Genomic DNA, 23244 nt, shown 5'->3' with positions numbered 1-23244 from the left:
TCATCATCTTGTACCCCTCTATCAAGTCACCTCTCATCCTTCTTCGCTCCAATGAGAAAAGCCCTAGCTCCCTCAACCTTTCTTCATAAGACATGCCCTCCAGTCCAGGCAGCATCCTGGTAAATCTCCTTTGCACCCTCTCGAAAGCTTCCACATCCTTCCTATAATGAGACGACCAGAACTGAACACAATATTCCAAGTGTGGTCTAACTAGGGCTTTATAGAGCTGCAGCATAACCTTGCAGCTCTTAAACTCAATCCCCCTGTTAGGGCGGCACAGTGGCGCAGTGGTTAGCACCGCAGCCTCACAGCTCCAGGGACCCGGGTTCGATTCCGGGTACTGCCTGTGTGGAGTTTGCAAGTTCTCCCTGTGTCTGCGTGGGTTTCCTCCGGGTGCTCCGGTTTCCTCCCACAAGCCAAAAAGACTTGCAGGTTGATAGGTAAATTGGCCATTATAAATTGTCACTAGTATAGGTAGGTGGTAGGGAAATATAGGGACAGGTGGGGATGTTTGGTAGGAATATGGGATTAGTGTAGGATTAGTATAAATGGGTGGTTGATGTTCGGCACAGACTCGGTGGGCCGAAGGGCCTGTTTCAGTGCTGTATCTCTAATCTAATCTAATCTAATCTAAACCCCATCCGCCTTAACAACCCTATCAACTTGGGTGGCAACTTTGAGGGATCTATGGATGTGGACCCCAAGATCCCTCTGTTCCTCCACACTGCCAAGAATCCTGTCTTTAAGCCTGTATTCCGCATTCAAATTCGACCTTCCAAAATGAATCACTTCACACTTTTCCAGGTTGAACTTCAGCGGCCACTTCTCAGCCCAGCTCTGCATCCTGTCAATGTCCCGTTGCAACCTACAACAGCCCTCCACACTATCCACAACTCCAGCAACCTTCATGTCAACGGCAAACTTACTAACCCAGCCTTCCACTTCCTCATCCAAGTCATTTATAAAAATCACAAAGAGCAGAGGTCCCAGAACAGATCCCTGCGGAACACCACTGGTCACCGAGCTCCAGGCTGAATACTTTCCATCTACTACCACCCTCTGTCTTCTATGGGCCAGCCAATTCTGTATCCAGACAGCCAAATTTCCCTGTATCCCATGCCTCCTTACTTTCTGAATGAGCCTACCATGGGGAACCTTATCAAACGCCTTGCTAAAATCCATATACATCACATCCACTGCTCTTCCTTCATCAATGTGTTTTGTCACATCCTCAAAGAATTCAATAAGGCTTGTGAGGCATGACCTGCCCCTCACAAAGCCATTATAAAACAAAACGTGACACAGAAACACATAAGGAATTATGTCAGATCACCAACAGCTTGGTCAAAGAGGTATCATACTCATACCCCACTCCTGCACCGTGGTGGTCACCCGAGCCATATTGCACTTTATCTGGAGATCAAAAGCGGACCATGTCCGCAGAGGAACAATGTTCAAACCTCTAGATAACGGGAAAATAACGAAAAAGAATACCGAACATCCTGAGCCCGAGCTCAGCCCTAAGCCTGATCCAGGGGAGCCCACCTACCCCGCGACTGAGTTAGAGCCCAAGGAATCTGAGCAGAAGGATGCGGAGGTAGATACAGAGACCTCTGCTGAATTGGAAGTCTCTGAGCATCGCCGTCCCTCTCGGAATAAGAGGAGGAGGTGCCCTTCCTCTGAAGGGGTCCTTGAGTTGTGGGATCCATCTCCTGGCCCGGGTCCAAGGGCCCCTCGCGCCACCAGCACCATCAGGGCCTCCAGCCTTAAGCGGCAGCCCTCTGCTCCTCAGAGAAACCCCTGTTAATTTAGCAACTCCTGATGAGGGGGAAAGGGTCCGCCTGTGGGGGGGAGCCTGTGGAGCCCAGAGGAGAAATCTCTGCCTCAGCCGATGGGTCGGGTGTCCAGGGTGGGGGGGGGGGGGGGGGGGGGGCGGCGATACCTGTGAGGGTCAACTCGCTCAGCAGCCTGATGCTGCCGCCCAGGATGTACCCTACCGGAGGCCAATTTGCAGAGCGCCCCATCTGCTAAGATTCTGGGTGCTGGCAGGGCAGGAGATGGCTTCCTCTCTCCGCCACTGGTCCCGGCTCCGGCTGGATTTCTGTAATCAGGAACAACCATCTTCCCTGGGCCGCTCACTAGCTTGGGAACAGAGGTGGAGGAGCTTCCTGAACAGCTGGTGCCCACAGGCACCAGTTCCCGAGAAGAACCCAGAGAGGACTCCTCCGCCATCGATCCTGGGGGTGAGATCCTGAAGGAGGTGGGACCAGCTGGCGCTGCCCAGACTTCTGGGGAATAAAGGCCCCCTTGATAAACTAAAAGGGATCTGGGGTATAAAGGCCCCCTTAAAAAAAGGAAATGGAAAAAACAGCTTAGATACAGAGTAATGCTCCCTCTACACATTCCCATCAAACACTCCCATGGCAGTACAGCACGGGTTCGACACAGAGAACATAAGAAATAGGAGCAGGAATTGACCATTTCTTTCTTCAACAGGGGAGAAAAGGCCCAAAAATGGAACAGTCCATCGCAGCATTTCAATTAGTTTCCTCTTTTTCCAGAAACAAATACTCTACACAGTGTGTAATGCAAATAAAGATGATTTATTTGACATTTATCCAGAACATTAAACTCCAGCCCAGTTATCAGGATTATCAGCAGAAACAAACTCCAACCTGATTCAGTCCTGAATGTGAGTAACAGCAGCAATAACAGCAGAATCCAACCCCTGCAGTCACTTGTGAACTTGCTGATGTCTCAGCGGGATGGATGAATTATTGAATCTGTTTCCACACCCAGAGCAGGTGAATGGCCTCTCCGCAGTGTGAACGCGCTGGTGTATCAGCAGGGTGGATGATCCATTAAATCTCTGCCCACAAACGGAGTAGGTGAACTGCCTCTCCCCTGTGTGACCGCATTGATGAGTTTCCAGCAGGGACGGGCAACTGAATCCCTTCCAATAGTCCCCACATTTTCTCCGTGGTGCGGCTGTCCCTGTCTCTCTCCAGGTTGATGATCAGTGGAAGCCTTGTCCACAAACAGAACATGTGCACAGTATCTCCTCACTGTGAATAGTGAAATGTTTTTTCAGCCTGTGTAATTGGTTAAAGCCCTTTCCACAGTCAGTTCACTGGAACACTCTCACTTGGATGTGTATGTCTCAGCGCTTCTCCAGTCATACTGTTATTTGAAATGTTTTCCCACGGACAGAACAAATAAACATTTTCCTTCCACATTCAAAGGTTGATGATATTCAGTTCCTGATGAATTGAGGGATTCTGTCAGATCGCGAGGTGATCTTTAGTTTGAGTTTCCCGTTTGCAAATCTTCCCCTTCTAATCCCCTACAAAGGGAGTTTACAGAAGTCATCACTGTATGTACAGAATAGAAATTCAGAACAGACAGAGGAGATTGACAACAATGGTTCCTGGAAACCATTTAGTGTCAAGGTTAGGGTGAAAAAGCTGGGTTTCTTAGAACAAAGGATATTTAATGGAAGGGTACAAGATTATGACAGGCTTAGATAAGTTAGACAAGGAAAAACTGTTCCTATTAACAAATGGTACAAGGACTAGGGAACACAGATTGAAAGTTTTGGGCAAAAGATGCAGGGGGAATAGAAGGAAGAATTTTTTTTTATGCAGCGAGTGATAAAGACCAGGAATTCACTGCCCACAAGAGTGGTGGAAGCAGAGACAATCAAGCACTTCAAGAGGAAGTTGGATGTCCGCCTGACAGAAACAGACTTGCGGGGCTGTGGGGATCGAGCCGGGGAGAGGGACTGGCTGCATTGCTCCCTAACAGCGGTTACTCACCAACCAATCACCTTGCAGCTTTCCTGTGATGTCACACATTTTTCCCACACCAATCTTTGAGCCACGCGTTCAACTCTCTGATCGTATTTACCCTACACCAATTCACTCGTGCTTCAGCTAGTAATCCACAGATTATTACCTTTGCAATTCTGCCTTTTAATTTAATCCCTTACTGCTCATGCTCCCTCAGTCGAACCTCTTTCTTGATCCTACCTTTTAAAAAATTCATTTGTGGGATGTGAGCATCGCTGGCACGATCTGCCTCTTGAACCACTGCAGTCCTTGGCGTGTAGGTACGCCAACAGTGCTGTTAGGAACTGAGTTCCAGGATTTTGACCCAGCGGCAGTGAAGGAACAGTGATAAAGTTCCAAGTCGGGACGGTGTGTGGCTTGGAGAGGAACTTGTCGGTGGTGTTGTTCCCAAGCATCTGCTGCCCTAATCCTTCTAGATGGTAGAGGTCACTGGTTTGGAGGGTGCTGTCTTAGGAGCCTTGATGCATTGCTGCAGTGCATCTTATAGATCGTACACACTGCTGCCACTGTGTCGGTAGTGAAGGGAGTGAATGTTTGTGGATGGGGTGCCAGTCAAGTGGGCTGCTTTATCCTGGATGGCGTTGAGCTTCTCGAGTGTTGTTGGAGCTGCACCCATACAAGCAAAGTGGAGAGTATTCCAGCACACTCCTGAGTACTCCTTGTAGATGATGGACAGGCTTCGAGGAGTCAGGAAGTGAGTCACTCTGCCACAGAACTCCTAATCTCTGACCTGCTCTTGTAGTGACAGTATTTATGTAGCTCATCCAGTTCAGTTTCTAGTTGTTGGTACCCACATGCACCCCTCCTACTCCAAATTCCTCTCCAGCCCCGAAGGGATGTCCTTAACCCTGGCACCGGGCAGGCAACACAGCCTTCGGGACTCACGCTGTCAGCTGCAAAGAACAGTAGCTATACCCCTAACTATACTGTCCCCTACTACAATATTCCTTTTTACTCACTCTACTTGAATGGCCCCCTACACCACAGAGCTGTGGTTAGTTTGCTCATCCTCCCTGCAGTCCCTGCTCTCGTCCACACAAGCTGCAAGAACCTCGAGCCTGTTGGACAAGTTGGACTGAGGCTCCTCCAATGCTGCCTTCTGGATCCCCATACCTGCCTCGTTCACAGTCAAATCCTTCTGTCCCTGACCATGGATCAAATCTGAAGTACTTAGCCTAAGGGGTGTGACTGCCTCCTGGAACAAAGTGTCCAGGTGACTTTCCCCCTCCCGGATGCACTGCAGTGTCTGAACCTCAGATTCCAGCTCATCAACTCGGAGAGGAAGCTCCTCGAGCTGCTGATACTTTCTGCAGATGTGATTGCAGTGGATCACACTGGTATCCACCAGCTCCCACATGCTACAGCTGCAACACATCACCTGCCATCTCTATTGTGTTTTGTTTAAATAATTAGGTTACAAGTTTAGAAATATCACTGATAATTTGTAGTTAATAATTTAACTAGTTAACCTAAAAATATATCTCCCCGGTACCAGTTTAAACTACTGACACAGTTTAGAAAGGAAAAAAAAAATTCACCAACCACCTACATGCTCCCTAATTGATGCCTCTGGGCTTCAGTCTTCAGGTCTCACTGTCTCCAGCTCCCTCTCTTGGATCACTGCTTGTTCTGGAAAAGAACAGAACAACACCTCCTCTCTCACTTCACCAAATTCCCAAACTTAACAAATTCATAAGTTCCACACTCTGTCTCGCAGGACTCAGTCGAGCAGATCTTGGTGCTATTTACTTTGTGTGTTAGCAAAATCTCCTGTATTGATACTAACTAGAATTTCAGAGACCCAAGTCAGGCCCTGCTGACTAGGGAACCAGTTCTAACTAGCTACCCAAGTAACGAACTGTGCAGCTGACAGCAGCAGACAGCATGTTTACCATTGACTAAGACTGAAAGTAACTACAATTTAATGTTAAAGTTAAGTTAAATTCTCAATGCAAACTTGACTAGCTTTTAGAAAGAGATCAACCCTTGAAATTCCCACACTTACCAAATTCCCGAAATAAGCACTCTGTCTCGCAGTACTCTGCCGCGGTTCTGTTACATTAATCCAAAGGCCGTGAGTTCAAATCCTGCCATGGCAGTTTGAGAATTGAAAGTCAAAATCTGGAAATAAAAAAGCTGGTTGTCAGTAGAAGTGACCATGAAGCTGCTGGAGTGCCGAAGAACGTTCATTTATCTAGCACCTTTCCCGACCTCGGTGTTCCAAAGCACTTTACAGCCAATTAAGTACCTTGCAAATGTGTACTCACTCTTGTAGGGTAATGTGGGCAGCCCAAGCTGCGCACAGCAAGATCCCACAAACAAAGAGACAAAGGACCATATAGTCCACCTGTTCACAATTAGTGAAAAATTAGTTCGTTAATACCCCTCAAGAGATGGAAACCTGCTGTCCTTACCCGGTCAGGGACTGTATATGTGACTGAAGTCTTACACTAACATGATTGACTATTAACTGCCCCTGAACCCGGCGGAGCAGCAGGAGAAGGTAGCGACTCTTCGGTGGGTAAGTGAAGGCACCAGGAACTGTGTTTTTAAAAGTTGTACTTACTGTTTTCCTTGTGTTCAAGCTACTTTTGGCGCGGGAGGAACCGGAAGCTGGACGGCAGCAAGGACTCCTGGGTAGGTATTTTCTTTAAAGGTGCGGAGCTCCGTGGACTCGGCCTCATTTCCCGGCGGAGCAGCAGGAGAAGGTAGCGACTCTTCGGTGGGTAAGTGAAGGCACCAGGAACTGTGTTTTTAAAAGAAGGGGTGTATTACTGAAGAGGACGGTGTGAAACAGACTGGTAAGCTCGAGGAAGTGCTCGTTAGGAGGGAAGATGTGTTGGGGTTTTTGAATAACTTGAAGATAGACAAGTCTCCCGGGCCTGACGGGGTATATCCAAGGATGTTATGGGAAGCAAGGGATGAAATTGCAGAGCCGCTGGCAATGATCTTTTCATCTTCTCTGTTGACGGGGGTGGTACCAGGTGATTGGAGGGTGGCAAATGTTGTGCCCCTGTTTAAGAAAGGAAATAGGAACAACCCTGGGAATTACAGGCCAGTTAGTCTTACTTCGGTGGTAGGCAAGTTGATGGAAAAGGTGCTGAGGGATAGGATTTCTGAGCATCTGGAAAGACACTGCTTGATTCGGGACAGTCAGCACGGTTTTGTGAGGGGTAGGTCTTGCCTCACAAGCCTGATTGAATTCTTTGAGCAGGTGACCAAGCAAGTGGATGAGGGTAAACCAGTGGATGTGGTGTACATGGATTTTAGTAAGGCATTTGATAAGGTCCCCCATGGTAGACTTATGGAGAAAGTCAGGAGGCATGGGATAGTGGGGAATGTGGCCAGTTGGATTAAGAATTGGCTAACTGATAGAAGGCAGAGAGTGGTCTTAGATGGTAAATACTCAGCCTGGAGCCCAGTTACCAGTGGCGTGCCACAGGGATCAGTTCTGGGTCCTCTCCTGTTTGTGATTTTTATTAACGACTTGGATGAGGAAGTCGAAGGGTGGGTCAGTAAATTTGCAGATGATACAAAGGTTGGTGGAGTTGTGGATACCGAGGAGGGCTATTGTCGTCTGCAAAGGGACTTGGATAGGTTGCAGTGCTGGGCTGAAAAGTGGCAGATGGAGTTTAACCCTGAAAAGTGTGAGGTCGTCCATTTTGGAAGGACAAACACGAATGCAAAATACTGGGTTAACGGTAGGGTTCTTGGGCATGTGGAGGAGCAGAGAGACCTTGGGGTCTATGTGCATAGATCGTTGAAAGTTGCAACTCAAGTGGATAGGGCTGTGAAGAAGGCATATGGGGTGTTAGCGTTCATTAGCAGAGGGATTGAATTTAAGAGCCGTGAGGTGATGATGCAGCTGTACAGGACCTTGGTAAGGCCTCATTTGGAGTACTGTGTGCAGTTCTGGTCGCCTCATTTTAGGAAGGATGTGGAAGCCTTGGAGAGGGTGCAGAGGAGATTTACCAGGATGTTGCCTGGAATGGAGAATAAGTCTTACGAGGAAAGGCTGAACATTCTAGGCCTCTTCTCATTAGAACGGAGAAGGATGAGGGGTGACATGATAGAGGTTTATAAGATGATCAGGGGAATAGATAGGGTAGACAGTCAGAAACTTTTTCCCCGGGTGGAGCAAAGCGTTACAAGGGGTCATAAATTTAAGGTGAAGGGTGGGAGATATAAGGGGGATGTCAGGGGAAGGTTCTTTACCCAGAGAGTGGTCGGGGCATGGAATGCCTTGCCTGGGGAAGTTGTTGAGTCAGAAACTTTAGGGACTTTCAAACGGCTTTTGGATAGGTATATGGATAAAGGAGAATGATGGGGTATAGATTAAATTGTCCTTGACAGAGGACAAAGGGTCGGCACAACATCGTGGGCCGAAGGGCCTGTTCTGTGCTGTATTTTTCTATGTTCTATGTTCTATGAAGTGGCCGAACGAGCCACTCGGCCGTATGAAATCGGTTCAAGGAGGCGGCCGCCCACCACCAGCACCTTCTCAAGGGGTGACTAGGGACAGGGTAATAAATACCAGCTTTACCAGCGATGCCCACATCCCAAGAATGAATTAGTAAAAACTTGCAGCCAGTCCTTTCCTCAAAGGGACTGGTGGAAAATCTGAAACCCACCCACTGGAGACACCAAAACCCATCCAAGCTCAGTAATTATCAACCAGGTTTTCTCGCACCCATTGCCTCCCCCTCAAAGGCTGTGACATTAAAATGCCCGTGTTTCAGTGTTTTGGGTGGCCCCAGTCAGAGTGGTGTCCTCCCCAGGAGAGAGGCCAGCCCGGCGGCTGCCGCCTCCCACTCGAGCCCCAGGCTCTCTCCGCGGCCTTGCTCCTGCCCGCTCACCTGCTGCTGCTCTACTCGAGGGCCCACCTGTGCCGGCGCGCACCGTTACCAAGCCCCGCCCCCGCAGCCATGGCAACGCCGACGACCGTTAACCGTTTCCTGTTCAAACTTCTCGATGCGAAAAAAATACCGCCACTCGCGCACGCGCAACTGCGCCGCTCGGGGGGAAATGACAAAGCCTGCCCCCATCGCCGCCATCTTTGTTCGGGGCAAATCTGCACGAACGCGCGATTAAACCAGACAACATGAAGCATCGCAGCCCCAGAGAAAGATGGAGGACACTCCCAAAAAGGACATTTCACAAAATATTTCTTTGTAAAAAAAATATATCTTTTTCAGACTGGGGTGAACCTTATTTGCACTTCTTGGGCGAAATATTACGCAGGTATATCACAGAATTCGGCCCATCGTGTCCGCACCCGCTCTCTGAAACAGCAACTCCCTCAGTTCCATTCCCCCGCCTTCTCCCCATAACCCTGCATATTCTTCCTTTTCATCGAACTGTCTAATTCCCTTTTGAATGCTTCAATTGAACCTGCCTCCACCATGTTCTCAGGCAGCGCATTCCAGACCTTAACCACTCGATGCGTGAACAAGTTTTTCCTCATGTTACTTTTGCTTCCTTACCAAATACTTTAAATCTGTGCCCTCTCATTCTCAATACTTTCACGAGTGGGAACAGTTTTCTCTCTATCGACTCTGTCCAGACCCTTCGAGATTTTGAATACCTCTATCAAATCACCTCTCAGCCTTCTCTTCTCCAAGGAAAACAGTCCTAACTTCTCCAATCTACCTTCATAACTGAAATTCCTCATCCCTGGAACCATTCTTGTGAATCTTTTCTGTACTCTCTCCAATGCCCTCACATCTTTCCTCAAGCTCAGAATTGGACACAATTCTCCAGCTGAGGCCGAACTTATATAAGTTCAACATAACTTCCTTGCTCTTGTACTCTGCAGGACAGTTAATGTGGTATCATTATTCAAGAAGGGCAGCAGGGATAAACCAGGTCTAATATCAGTGGTAGGGAAACTATGGACAGGATTAATCTCAATTTGGAGAGGCAGGGATTAATCAGGGATAGTCAAGGGGGCTTTGTCAGGGGGAGATCGTGTCTAACTAACTTGATTGAATTTTTTGAGGAGGTGACGAGATGTGTAGATGAGGGTAAAGCAGTTGATGTAGTCAACGTGGACTTCAGTAAGGCTTTTGATAAGGTCCCGCATGGGAGACTGGTTAAGGTAAGAGCCCATGGGATCCAGGGCAATTTGGATCCAAAATTGGCTTAGTGGCAGGAGGCAGAGGGGGATGGTCGAGGGTTGTTTTTGCGATTGGAAGCCTGTGACCAGTGGTGTCCTGCAGGGATTGGTGCTGGGACCCTTGCTGTTTGTAGTGTACATTAATAATTTAGACATGAATATAGGAGGTATGATTAGTGAGTTCGCAGATGACAAAATAATTGGTGGTGTCTTAAATAGTGAGGAGGCAAACCTTCGATTACAGGAAGATATAGATGGGCTGGTAAGATGGGCAGAACTGTGGCAAATTGAATGTAGTCCTGAGAAGTGTGAGGTGATGCATTTTGGGAGGACTAACAAGGTAAGGGAATATACAATGGATGGTAGGACCCTAGGAAGTACAGAGGGTCAGAGGAACCTTGGTGTACTTGTCCATAGATCACTGAAGGCAGCAGCTTAGGTAGATAAGGTGGTTAGGAAGGCATATGGGATACTTGCCTTTATTAGCTGAGGCATAGAATATAAGAGCAGGGAGGTTATGATGGAGCTGTATAAAATGCTAGTTAGGCCACAGCTGGAGTACTGTGTACAGTTCTGGGCACCACACTATAGGAAGGATGTGATTGCACTGGAGAGGGTGTAGAGGGGATTCACCAGGATGTTGCCTGGGTTGGAGCATTTCAACTATGAAGAGAGACTAAAAAGGCTAGCATTGTTTTCCTTCGCACAGAGAAGGCCGAGGGGAGATATGATTGAGGTATACAAAATTATGAGGGGCATTGATAGGATGGATAGGAAGAAACCTTTTCCCTTAGCAGAGGGGTCAATAACCAGGGGGCATAGATTTAAGGAAAGGGGCAGGAGGTTTAGAGGGGATTTGAGGGAAAAAAAATTTCACTGAGAGGGTGGTTGGAATCTGGAACACACTGCCTGAATAGATGGCAGAGGTAGAAACCTTTACAACATTTAAGAAGTATTTAGATGAGCACTTGAAACGCCATAGCATACAAGGCTACAGGCTAACTGCTGGAAAGTAAGATTAGAATAGATAGGTGCTTGATGGCCGGCATAGACACGATGGGCCGAAGGGCCTGCTTATGTGCTGCATAACTCTATGCCTCTATTAATAAAGCCCAGGATACTGTATGCTTTATTAACTGCTCTCTCAACCGGTCCTGCCACCTTTAATGTCTTATGCACATAAACACCCAGGTCCCTCTGCTCCTGCACCTCCTTTAGAATTGTACCCTTTTTTCTTTTGTTCTTCCTACCAAAATTAATCACCTCACATTTCTCTGCATTGAACTTCATCTGGCACCTGTCTGCCCAATCCAACAACTTATCGATGTCCTTTTGAAGTTCTACACTATCCTCCTCAGTTCAAAATGCTTCCAAGTTATGGTCAATAAGCTGTTTTGGATCAGAGGGCAGCAGTGGAAACAAATAAAATATGCCTAAATGTAGGAGCCCAGTGCATGCTCGGTAATGGAGACCGCCATTAAACCATCACAGTGCAGGCAGGTTGTGAGAGAATAACCTACTCAACCTTATCCTCAGTAAAGCAGCTGTCACATGTGTGTCTGTTTATGACAATAGTGACCACTGCGCAGCCCTCGAGATCAGATACTGTCTACACCCTGAGGAAACCTACCATCGTATTAGAGGACACTACCGCCATGTTCAGTGGGATAGATTAAGAACAGAACAAGCGTTCAAAACTGGTGCTGTGAGTCATCAGCAACAGCTGAATTGTATTCCAGCAAAATGGCCCTCCTCCATTACCTTCAATCAGACAACTAACCCCGGTCAATGAGAGGTATAGAACATTCAACCCGGTCAATGATCAACTGATCGGCCTCCTCTGAATCATCAGCACAGAGTCAGCAACAGTCTTAGCAAGCAGCACTTAGTAACCAGTGAGGGGTGGAGGTGATGTGACAGCTGTAAAGAAGTGGTTGGACCCCATCTGGAATACTGCATTCAGATCTGGGCACCACACCTCAGGAAGGAGAGACTGGCCTTGGGAGGGGGAGGCAGCACAGATTCACCAGAATTATATCAGGCCCAAAAAGGTTACATTTCTTAACAAAACTCAAACAGGTTTGTAAGATGTGACCTTCCTTTCCAGACCATGTTAAGTATCTCTAATGACTCCTTCCCTTCCCCAGTGATCAAACACAGCATCACTCAGGATCCCTTCAAGCATCTTCTTCAGGTTACACTTCATGAGTTACTTTTCAATCCCAGTGAACAATTTCTAACTCTGTCCACAGCATCGTCATCGCCTGGCAATTTTTTCAATCTGGCCTAAACCGTCTCTCAGTGACCCAAAACCATCTTTAAAAGTCTTCTCGCTCCTGACGTAGCTGGAAAATCATTTGTGATTACCAGCATAATGTGCACCATCTTCTTTTCCAAAGATCTCTTGGTTTCTCTAATGGCTGCAGATCCTTCTTTACCTGGAGATCAAATGTCTGTTGTATAATTGTACGAGCAGTTAACAGGCTCCTGTGAACTCCTCCATCTGCTATTTTAATGCAGACTTTAACCAATTTATTTTAAACAGATTTATTTTATTGGGCTAACACCTGCCTTAAAATGGTAGATTAAGGACTATCACAAAACATAGAACATAGAACATAGAACATACAGCACAGAACAGGCCCTTCGGCCCACAATGTTGTGCCGATCCTTTGTCCTCTGTCAAGGACAATTTAATCTATACCCCATCATTCTCCTTTATCCATATACCTATCCAAAAGCCTTTTGAAAGTCCCTAAAGTTTCTGACTCAACAACTTCCCCGGGCAAGGCATTCCATGCCTCGACCACTCTCTGGGTAAAGAACCTTCCCCTGACATCCCCCTTATATCTCCCACCCTTCACCTTAAATTTATGACCCCTTGTAACGCTTTGCTCCACCCGGGGAAAAAGTTTCTGACTGTCTACCCTATCTATTCCCCTGATCATCTTATAAACCTCTATCATGTCACCCCTCATCCTTCTCCGTTCTAATGAGAAGAGGCCTAGAATGTTCAGCCTTTCCTCGTAAGACTTATTCTCCATTCCAGGCAACATCCTGGTAAATCTCCTCTGCACCCTCTCCAAGGCTTCCACATCCTTCCTAAAATGAGGCGACCAGAACTGCACACAGTACTCCAAATGAGGCCTTACCAAGGTCCTGTACAGCTGCATCATCACCTCACGGCTCTTAAATTCAATCCCTCTGCTAATGAACGCTAACACCCCATATGCCTTCTTCACAGCCCTATCCACTTGAGTTGCAACTTTCAATGATCTATGCACATAGACCCCAAGGTCTCTCTGCTCCTCCACATGCCCAAGAACCCTACCGTTAACCCAGTATTTTGCATGTTAAATCTTCGTAGATTAATTACCACAGTCATTTGCAGGCTGGAAACTTAAACCTGCCGTTTCACTTTCAGTCAGGAACAGCTCACAATTTTACATCAATCTCTGATTTGACAGCACGTTTCCAGCATTCACCGTTGTTCTTCCTGACTCTAAACACAGTTGTAAAGGAGCCTTCTGTTCCGTGTCCAGGAGCTCTGAACCATGGGAGAGAGTAGCTGGGACACATTTCTTACAGGCCTCAGGATTAACCCACACGGGGACTTTGCTGTCAGTGAAGAGAGACGAGAAAGACCAAAGTGCTGTTTGTCCCTCTCAGTGTGATCCTGAAGGACTGTGTCCAGGCTGAAGTTCTGTTCCTGCCACATGATCCTCCCCCCAGATTGTCCTTTCTGAGCTCCAGCCAGGTGATGTTAAACACTCAGGTGGGAAAGACAAAAATCTACAACAATGTGTTTAAACCAAAGCTGATTTATTTGACAAACATCCTGAATATTAAACTCCAGTCCAGTTTTACGGGTTATGAACTTCAGAAAAAAGACTTCAGATTTCAAAAAGAACATGAATCACTTCTGGATGTGATTATCAGCAGCATTAACAGCAGAATCAACCCATGCCGTCACTTGTGAACTCACTGATGTCTGAACAGGTTGGATGACAGTGAATCCCTTCCCACACACGGAGCAGGTGAACGGCCTCTCCCCAGTGAGAGTGCGCTGGTGTCTCAGCATGTCGGAGGAGTGAGTAAATCCCTTCCCGCAAACGGAGCAGGTGAATGGCCTCTCCCCAGTGTGAGTGCATTGGTGTACAGTCAGTTCAGATAATTGTCTGAACCCAGTCCCACAGTGAGCGCACCTGAATGGTCTCTCATCAGTGTGAACATGTTGATGACATGTCAGTTCCACAGAACTTTTATAACACTTCCCGCAGTCTGGGCATTTAAAAATTCTCTCGTGAGTGTGAACTCGCTGGTGTGTTAGCAGGTTGGATGATTGAGTGAATCCCTTCCCACACTCAACAGGTGAATGGCCTCTCCCCAGTGTGAACCCGCTGGTGTGTCAGCAGGTTGGACAATCGCCTGAACCTCTTCCCGCAGTGAGAGCAGCTGAACGGTGTGGAACCAGTGTGAATGCGCTGGTGCTCCCTCAGTGAACGTGGGCTTTTAAAGCTCTTATCACAGTCTGGGCATTTAAACTCTCTCTCTCCAGTATGAACTCGCTGGTGTGTATGGAGGCTGGATGACCGAGTGAATCCCTTCCCGCAGACGGAGCAGGTGAATGGCCTCTCCCCGGTGTGACTGCGCCGATGAGCTTCAAGCTGGGTCGGGTAATCGAATTGCTTCCCACAGTCCCACATTCACATGGTTTCACCCCAGTGTCACTGCACTTGTGCCACGACAGGCCAGATGATCGGCTGAAATCTCGACCACACAAAGAACATGTGTACAGTTTCTCTCCGCTGTGATCGGTGCTTTTCCCTTCCATGTTCAAAATCTGATGATATTCAGGTCCTGATGAATTTAGTGACTGTCAGATCTTGATGTAAACGGGTTTCCTGTCTACAAATTTAAAATAGGAAAAAGGGAGCACGAGAGAACCCACAAAAACACAAAGGCAGGTTGTGAAATTGTGATGAATGAATTGGGTAATTTGTTGAGCCAACACCAGAAAAAAGTTACCATGAAACCTGTCGGATTATCGTTAAAAACCCAACTAGTTTGTTAATGTCTTTCAGGGCAGGAAATCTGCCACCTGGTCTGGGCGTACGTAAGACTCTGGTATCTACAGGAGTAGTGGGCGGGGGGTGGGGGTGGAAGGTGGGGGTTAGGGGAGAAGAGAAGGAACTTTATAGCCCTGAAACTCGACCAGAGCTTTGACAGAATCTCCCAAAACCACAGCCTCCACCACCAAGGAGCACCTGGATATCAGGTGCATGGGAAAACCACCACCTCCAAATCACAGACATATAATCACCATTCCTTCATCATCACTGAGTAAAAATCATATAACTCCTTACCCAACAACAGTGTGCATCATCTACAAGATGCACTGCAGCAATTCACCAAGTCTCCTTCAACAGTACCTTCCAAATCCACAACCTCTATCACCGAGAAGAACAAGGGCAGAAGTTGCAGGAGATCACCACCACCTGCAAGCTCCCCCCAAATCACACACCATCCTGACTTGGAACTATATCACCATTCCTTCACCGTCACTGGGCGCAACTCCCATAACTCTTTACCGAACAGCATTGTGAGTGAGTACCTTCAGCACATGGACTACAAAAGTTGATGAAGACGGCCCATCACTAATACCTTTAAAATTCTCTGGTTCGGCCCCAAATGGAGTATTACATGCAGTTCTGGTCACCACACTTCAGGAAGGATGTGAGGTCCTTGAGAGGGTGCACAGGAGATTTACCAGAATGGTTCCAGGGATGATTTTAGTTACAAGGTTAGGTTGGAAAAGCTGGGGTTGTTCTCCTTAGAACAAAAGAGATTGAGGGAAGATTTAATACAATTGTACAAGATTATGACAAGTTTAATTAAGTTAGATAAGGAAAAATTGTTCCCATTAACTAGCAGTACAAGGACTGGGAGACACAGATTGAAGGTTTTGGGCAAGAGATGCCGGGGAATATGGGGAAGAACTTTCTACCGCAGCAGGTGGTAATGACCTGGAACTCACTGTCCACAAGGGTGGTGGAAGCGGAGATAATCAAAGACTTCAAGAGGAAGGATAGCTCTGTGTACTGTATGTGCGTAGACTAGAGTCCTGACAGTGATCATTTTATATATTTAATATATTGTATATTTTATAATAATTAATCACTGGACCTTCCTGGTCTCTGCATCTCAGCTGCTCACTGGATAAACTTGCAGCAAGTATTTCAACTTGTACAACAGGAGTCTAGGTAATGTACAATGATATTTTCTGAGGCTTTGGGCAATTGCTGTGTTTTTTTTAAGCAATACAGATGTACAGTGTGGCACAACCTTTCTGGGCACAACTCCATGGGTTTCTGTTTAACTCGTGACCAAACAATCACTGACTTCGTGGCTCCAATCTTCATCTTTTTAAACAACCTTTCAAGTCCAATTAATACAGCGTGTGTCTGACCTGGACCCTGCATGACCCGGACCAACCCGAGCCCGAAAGCCGGACCTGGAAGAGCGACCCGACCCATGTCGTCGGGTCCTTTCGGGTTCGGGTCTGGTAGCAGGCCTTTATTGGGGTAATATATTAGGGTTCGATAGAGTGGATGGAGGATTGGTTAACAGACAGGAAGCAGAGAGTGAGCATAAACGGGGCATTTTCAAGTTCTCAGGCAGTGAATAGTGGAGTGCCGCAAGGATCAGTGCCGGGGCCTCAACTATTTACATTCTATATTAATGACTTGGATGAAGAGACAGAGTAATGTATCTAAATTTGCTGATGATACAAAGCTCGGTGGAAAGGTAAGCTGCAGAGAGGATGTAGAGAGGCTGCAAAGAGATATAGACAGGTTAAGTGAGTGGGCAACAAGATGGCAAATGGAGTGTAATGTAGGGAAGTGTGAAGTTGTTCACTTGGGTTGTAAAAATAGAAAAGCAGAATATTTTTTTAAAGGTGTGAAACTGGTAAGTGTTGATGTTCAGACAGACTTGGGGATACTCGTACAAGGAATGCACAAGGTTAACATGCAGGTGCAGCAGGCTATTAGGAAGGCAAATGGCATGTTGGCCTTTATTGCAATGGGATTGGAGTACAGGAATAAAGAAGTCTTACTAAAATTGTACAGGGCTTTGGTGAGATCGCACCTGGAATACTGTGTGCAATTTTGGTCTCCACATTTAAGAAAGGATATACTTGCACTGGAGGCAGTGCAGCGAAGATTTACTAAATTGGTCCCTGGGATGAGGGCTTTGTCCTATGATGAGAGGTTGAGTAAATTGGGTTTATATTCTCTGGAGTTTAGAAGAATGAGAAGCGATCTAATTGAGACATACAAGATTCTGAAAGGGCTCAATAGGGTAGAAGCTGAGAGATTGTTCCCACTGGTCAGGGAATCTAGAACACGGGGATACAGTCTCAGAATAAGGAGTCAATCATTCAGGACTGAGATGAGGACTGTGTGCAGTTTTGGTCCTTTTACATTAGGAAGGAGAGGGAGTGCAATGAAGGTTTACCAGACTTGTTCCCAGAATGGCAGAACTGTCCAATGAAGAGAGTTTTGGGAAAATGGGCCTGTATTCTCTAAAGTTTTGAAGAATGAGAGGTGATCTCATTAAAACCTACAAAATACTGAAAGGGATAGACAGGGTAGATACAGGCAAGATGTTTCCCCTGGTTGGGGTGTCTGGAACCAGGGGATACAATTTCAAAATAAGGGAGAAGCCACTTAGGACAGAGATGAGGAGAAACTTCTTTACTCAGAGGGTTGTGAATCTTTGGAATTCTCTACCCCAGTGGGCTGTGGAAGTTCAGTCATTGAGTGTGTTTAAAGCAGAAATTGACAGATTTCTAAATACAAATGACATAAGGGGGTATGAGGATAGTGTGGGATAGAGACATTTAAGTGGATGATCAGCCATGATCGTATTGAATGGCGGAGCAGGCTTGATGGGCTGAATGGCCTACTCCTTCTCCTATGTTTCTATGTGGAGAAATTACTTCACTCAAAAGGTTCTGAATCTTTGCAATTCTCTACCCCAGAGGGTTGTGGATGCTCCATCATTGAATACATTACAGGCTGGGATAGATAGACTTTTGGTCTCGCAGGGAATCAAGGGCTATGGGGAGTGGGCAGGAAAGTGGAATTGAAGCCCATGATCAGCCATGATCGTATTGAATGGTGGAGCAGCTCGATGGGCCATATGGTCTACTTCTGCTCCTATTTCTTGTGTGCTCCTTAGAGCAAAAAGGGTTAAGAGGAGATGTGATAGAGGTATTCAAAATCATGAACAGTTTTGATAGGCTAAATAAGGAGAACATTTTTCTAGTGACAGAAGGATTGGTAACCAGAGGACACAGATTTAAGGCGATTAACAGAGAACCTGATGAGACATGTGGAATCAGTTTCTATGCAGTGAGTTGTGATCTGAAAGCACTGCCTGAAAGGGTGGAGGAAGCAGATTCAATAGTAACATTCAAGGGAGAGTTGAATAAATAGTTGAATGGAAGAAATGTCCAATGCTGAGTAAACAGCAGGGGAGTGGGACTAATTTGATAGCTCTACTAAAGAGCTGGCATCCATACGATGGGCCAAACATTTCCTTAGCTGCTGCACCAAATGAGGATAATGGCGGCTGATCCTACCCAGAATGCTCCACACAGTAGAATACAGCCTATATCCTTCAGCAGGGACACAACACACAGGCTTGGATTTTTCTTCCTTTCTCTCCTGAAGGTGCTGTGTGATGGTGGGTTTCAGTCCCAGTCACTGTTTACCATCCAGCCCCTTGCTAAGTGGTAATTCTGAGCCCGTGAGCCTATACAACTCGCCGTCAGCGTTTGAACCACGGGGAACAGCACAGCCGCTGTCCTTGGCCGATTCTGTTTGGCAAAGCTGAGGCCAATGGTAGCACACCAACAACTTGTAATTCTATTGCACCTTCAATGTCGTGAAACGTTCCAAGGTGCTTCGCAAAAATGTAAACAGTTAAAAATGTCACCGAGCCAAAGAAGGAGACATTAGGACAGGTGACCAAAAACTTGGTCAATTATCTCAAGGCTGAGCTAACTGAAGGTTTGGCTACCAATGGTGGGATGAAGGAAGTGGAGAGTGACCAGAGATGGAGATACAGAAACATTGGCGGGTTCTAGGCCTGGAGGAGATTACAGGGAGAGGAAGGGACAAGGTCAAGGAGGGAATTAAACAAGCGGGGGAGATTTCTAAAGGTTGAAATCACCAGCCATATTCCTCAATACAGAATGTGACTCATTGCGAGAGGAAGGATGTTACTTTAACTAATAAAAGTGCAGAAAGGTAAGACACTGTCCCTCTAAATATCACAAATAGATACATAATGAGGAAAAGTCAATCTCTGTATCATTAACTAACAGTGAGATATGAACGGATGTCACTATTTCTATGTTTATGTTGAACACCTGGTCCACTTGGCACTGAAGTGTCTGAAATTCAAAACAGGAACTCCGGGAAAACAAAATACTGACAAATGTTGAAGTGTTTTGTTGATAAAAGAAACATTGGTTTCACTTTGAAATGATAAATAGTTTACCAGGAGTTCACACTGACTCACCTGACTAGCAGCCTCAGGTTGCAACTCTCAAAGGCCGCGATTGCTTCCAGAAGCCGCTGCTCCCTTGGCCCTCCGGCCTCTGAGCTTCTTCCTGTTGCTTCCCAGGACAATCAATCAGCTCTGGGTAACATGACCCTGTCAGAGGGAGTTCAGGGGCTCAGAGGAAGAAAACAAATGAGGCCATGAATCTAAATTGGGAAATACAATGAGAGAAACAGGATTCAATTGATGTGTAGCGAGGTCCCCGAGCGGGAGAATCACCGTTAACCCGATGGTGCAGCGCGTCCCCCAACCGACCCGCCTCTTCCCGGTTTCTCCCGGGTCCGACTCGTAACAAAAGACAGGATCCAGTCCGCCCAGAATGCCCCGCGCCTGGGCATGCGCACTCTTAACACCTGGGGAAATCAGCGCTTTGGATAGAGCGCTTTCGGGACGCAGGGAATTGTGGGATCTGAGGTCGCCATTAGTCAGCAACTGGCTGTAAGTGTTTATTGCAGGCTGACGAAAGGTCAGCGACCTGAAACGTTAACTCTATGTTTCCCTCCACAGATGCTGCCTGCCCTGCTGCGTATTTCCAGCATTTCTCTTTTTACTTCGGATTTCTAACATCTGCAATATTTTGCTTTTGTTTTATTCTTTGGAGAGGAAACAGATCTGGGTTATATTCTCTCTGTCAACTTGAGGAATGGAATGTACCTCAACCCTTGGCATCTAAAAGGAGAAATTATTCTCCAGTGAAGCCCACTGTACAAGTGCTTCTCCATTAGAGCTGATGTCCATGTTGCCCCACATTATGTGATGGATATTAAAGTCTCCGAGATGGATTGATGGATGGTGATGAAGAGGGAGCAGTGGGTCAGGTCACTGTATGAGTGGTGGTTTGGAGACACTGAAGATTGTTCACTCTCCTACATGTATTATTGAGAGCTCCAGCAATATTGGGCCTGCGCTGCTCTGTTTTATATAACAGGCCTGGCTTATTGGGATGGTCATTGAAAACAATTAGGTCAAATCCTGTAATATGTCATCTAGTGTCGAACTAGTGGATGTGCTCAATGTGTGTTTCTTGAAGAACCAGGACATCAACCCTGAGTAAACAACAACAACTTATATTTATATAGCACCTTTAACATAATAAAACATCCCAAAGTGATTCAGAGGGGTATTATAAAAAATACACTGACAAGGATCCACATAAGGAGATATTAGGTCAGATGACCAAAAGCTTGGTCAGAAAGATAGGTTTTAATAAGTGTATAAAGGAGGAAAGCGAGGTACAGAGGCGGAGAGGTGTTGGGAGGGTAAGCTTTGGAGATGTTGGAATTTTGTGTGAGAGATGCCTTCGATGTTAAGTTGACATATTCGGGTGGTTGGCCAGACATGTGGTTTTCTCTGGTCCTGAAGAGGACTGTTTCATTTGCTGCTCTCACCAGGAGGTTGATTTAACAAGTTTGGTGTCCTTCGAGATGATATTAGTTGTGATCTAAGATGATGAACAGGGTGAGCCACGAGAAGGCTGTCATCATCCATCCGAGAACAGCCTCAGACCCGTTCATGGTGACTGCTGCCACCTTCTCCATAGCAGGAAGATAAAGCATCTCCATCATGGGACTGCGGAGCTCCGAAACAGACCCTGGAGAACATGGTCAAACACTGTCCTCAGAGGAAATTCACAGGCAGCCTACACCATATCCATACTGTTACACTGGAAGCTTTGGCCTGGATTTCTGACTCAGATATTGATATTTAATGTGTTTTTTTGCTTCTACTGCAAAAAGAATAAGAAGAAACCCCAAGCTTGTTCAGTTTGAGTGCACGGCTTGTGGGTGTCATAGACTGAACTTTACACACATCTGGATTTCCTTTGAACCGCCCCTGTGTAGAATATTTTCTGCATCATCTCACCCTTTTTGGATCTGATTTAGTAAAACTCCTCCACAGATACTGCGTGTGAGAGCCTTTGAAATGTTCTGATCTTTATAATTGTCATTGCTGATTTTGATGGTCTTGTTGATTTGATCTCTTGCTACTAACATACCATCAAATATTTCTTTAATCAAGAGAATTGCTTCAAACTCCTCCTTTATCAGCTCTTTAGCTCCTTCATTGATCCCTGTCAATAATCCTTGGTTAGGGTTTGGGACTGGGGTGATGGTTTGGGTTTGCAGCTGGGGTGAAGGTGTAGGGTCAGGGTTAGTGTTAGGGACCAATGGTTATTTGTTGGGTACCAGTCATGGATGAGCTGGACATACAGCCAACCAAATCGGAACTCAGTGATGCCATTGAATCTCTAGCCAGCGGAAAGGCCCCTGGGAAGGACAGCATTACCCCTGAAATAATCAAGAGTGCCAAGCCTGCTATACTCTCAGCACTACATGAACTGCTATGCCTGTGCTGGGACGAGGGAGCAGTACCCCAGGACATGCACGATGCCAATATCATCACCCTCTATAAAAACAAAGGTGACCGCGGTGACTGCAACAACTACCGTGGAATCTCCCTGCTCAGCATAGTGGGGAAAGTCTTTGCTCGAGTCCCTCTAAACAGGCTCCAGAAGCTGGCCGAGCGCGTCTACCCTGAGGCACAGTGTGACTTTCGTGCAGAGAGATCAACTGTTGACATGCTGTTCTCCCTTCGTCAGATACAGGAGAAATGCCGTGAACAACAGATGCCCCTCTACATTGCTTTCATTGATCTCACCAAAGCCTTTGACCTCATCAGCAGACGTGGTCTCTTCAGACTACTAGAAAAGATTGGATGCCCACCAAAGCTACTAAGTATCATCACCTCATTCCATGACAATATGAAAGGCACAATTTAACATGGTGGCTCCTCATCAGAGCCCTTTCCTATCCTGAGTGGCGTGAAACAGGGCTGTGTTCTCGCACCCACACTTTTTGGGATTTTCTTCTCCCTGCTAGGGTGTTAAGTTTAGGAGTTAGTGATTAGGGTTTGAAACCACTAGTAACAACACCAGTGTTACTTGTCATGTTCGTTTTCATTTCTTGTTCTATAACCTCACACAGATGACTCACAAAATAGTATCATGAATTGTTTGTTCGGGGAACCTTCTTTGTGGCCCAAGCTTGATTTACTCCCTTGTTTCAAATTTCTACATTTCCTACAGGAAAAGACATCAGCAACATTAGACTAGATGTTGCACTGGTTACATCCAATCATATCATATCAATCCAACCATCTTCAGCTGCTTCATCAATGACCTTCCTTCAATAATAAGGTCAGAAGTGAGGATGTTCACTGATGATTGCACAATGTTCAGCACCATGCGCGACTCTTCAGATACTGAAGCAGCCTGTGTAGAAATGCAGCAAGACCTGGAAAATATCCAGGCTTGGGCTGATAAGTGGCCAGGAACATTCGTGCCACACAAGTGCCAGGCAATGACCATCTCCAACAAGAGAGAATCTAACCATCTCCCCTTGACATTCAATGGCATTACGATTGCTGAATCCCCCAATATCAACATCCTGTGGGTTCCCATTGACCAGAAACTGAACTGGAGTAGCCATATAAATACCATGGATACAAGAGCAGGTCAGAGGCTAGGAATCCTGCGGCGAGTAAATCACCTCCTGACTCCCCAAAGCCTGTCCACTATCTGCAAGGCACAAGTGAGGAGTGTGATGGAATACTCTCCACTTGCCTGGATGGGTGCAGCTCCAACAACAC

The 23244-nt window shown here is 46.5% G+C and overlaps 1 protein-coding gene across 4 annotated transcripts; it reads right to left on the bottom strand.

The window, feature by feature from the left end:
• Window positions 1-1925: 1925 nt before the first annotated feature.
• LOC137349049 (zinc finger protein 664-like) lies at window positions 1926-19900 on the bottom strand. Of its 4 annotated transcripts, XR_010969215.1 has the most exons (5): window positions 19555-19900; window positions 6415-6594; window positions 5854-5969; window positions 5398-5477; window positions 1926-3343 (listed from the first exon to the last, which is right to left on the bottom strand). XR_010969215.1 is itself a non-coding variant. In XM_068014330.1 (2 exons), exon 2 carries the CDS (start codon window positions 14667-14669, stop codon window positions 14328-14330), a length of 342 nt encoding a protein of 113 aa, XP_067870431.1. In that variant the 5' UTR covers window positions 14670-14871; window positions 19555-19900; the 3' UTR covers window positions 13825-14327. The 4 variants fall into 4 exon arrangements, 1 of the variants encoding a protein (XP_067870431.1); XR_010969216.1 differs by lacking the exon at window positions 5398-5477; XM_068014330.1 differs by lacking the exons at window positions 1926-3343; window positions 5398-5477; window positions 5854-5969; window positions 6415-6594 and adding an exon at window positions 13825-14871.
• Window positions 19901-23244: the final 3344 nt, after the last annotated feature.

The sequence above is a fragment of the Heterodontus francisci genome, chromosome 34 (genome assembly GCF_036365525.1).
Source record: "Heterodontus francisci isolate sHetFra1 chromosome 34, sHetFra1.hap1, whole genome shotgun sequence".
In the NCBI taxonomy this organism is placed as follows: domain Eukaryota; kingdom Metazoa; phylum Chordata; class Chondrichthyes; order Heterodontiformes; family Heterodontidae; genus Heterodontus; species Heterodontus francisci.
This window is presented reverse-complemented; position numbering and strand designations above follow the sequence as displayed.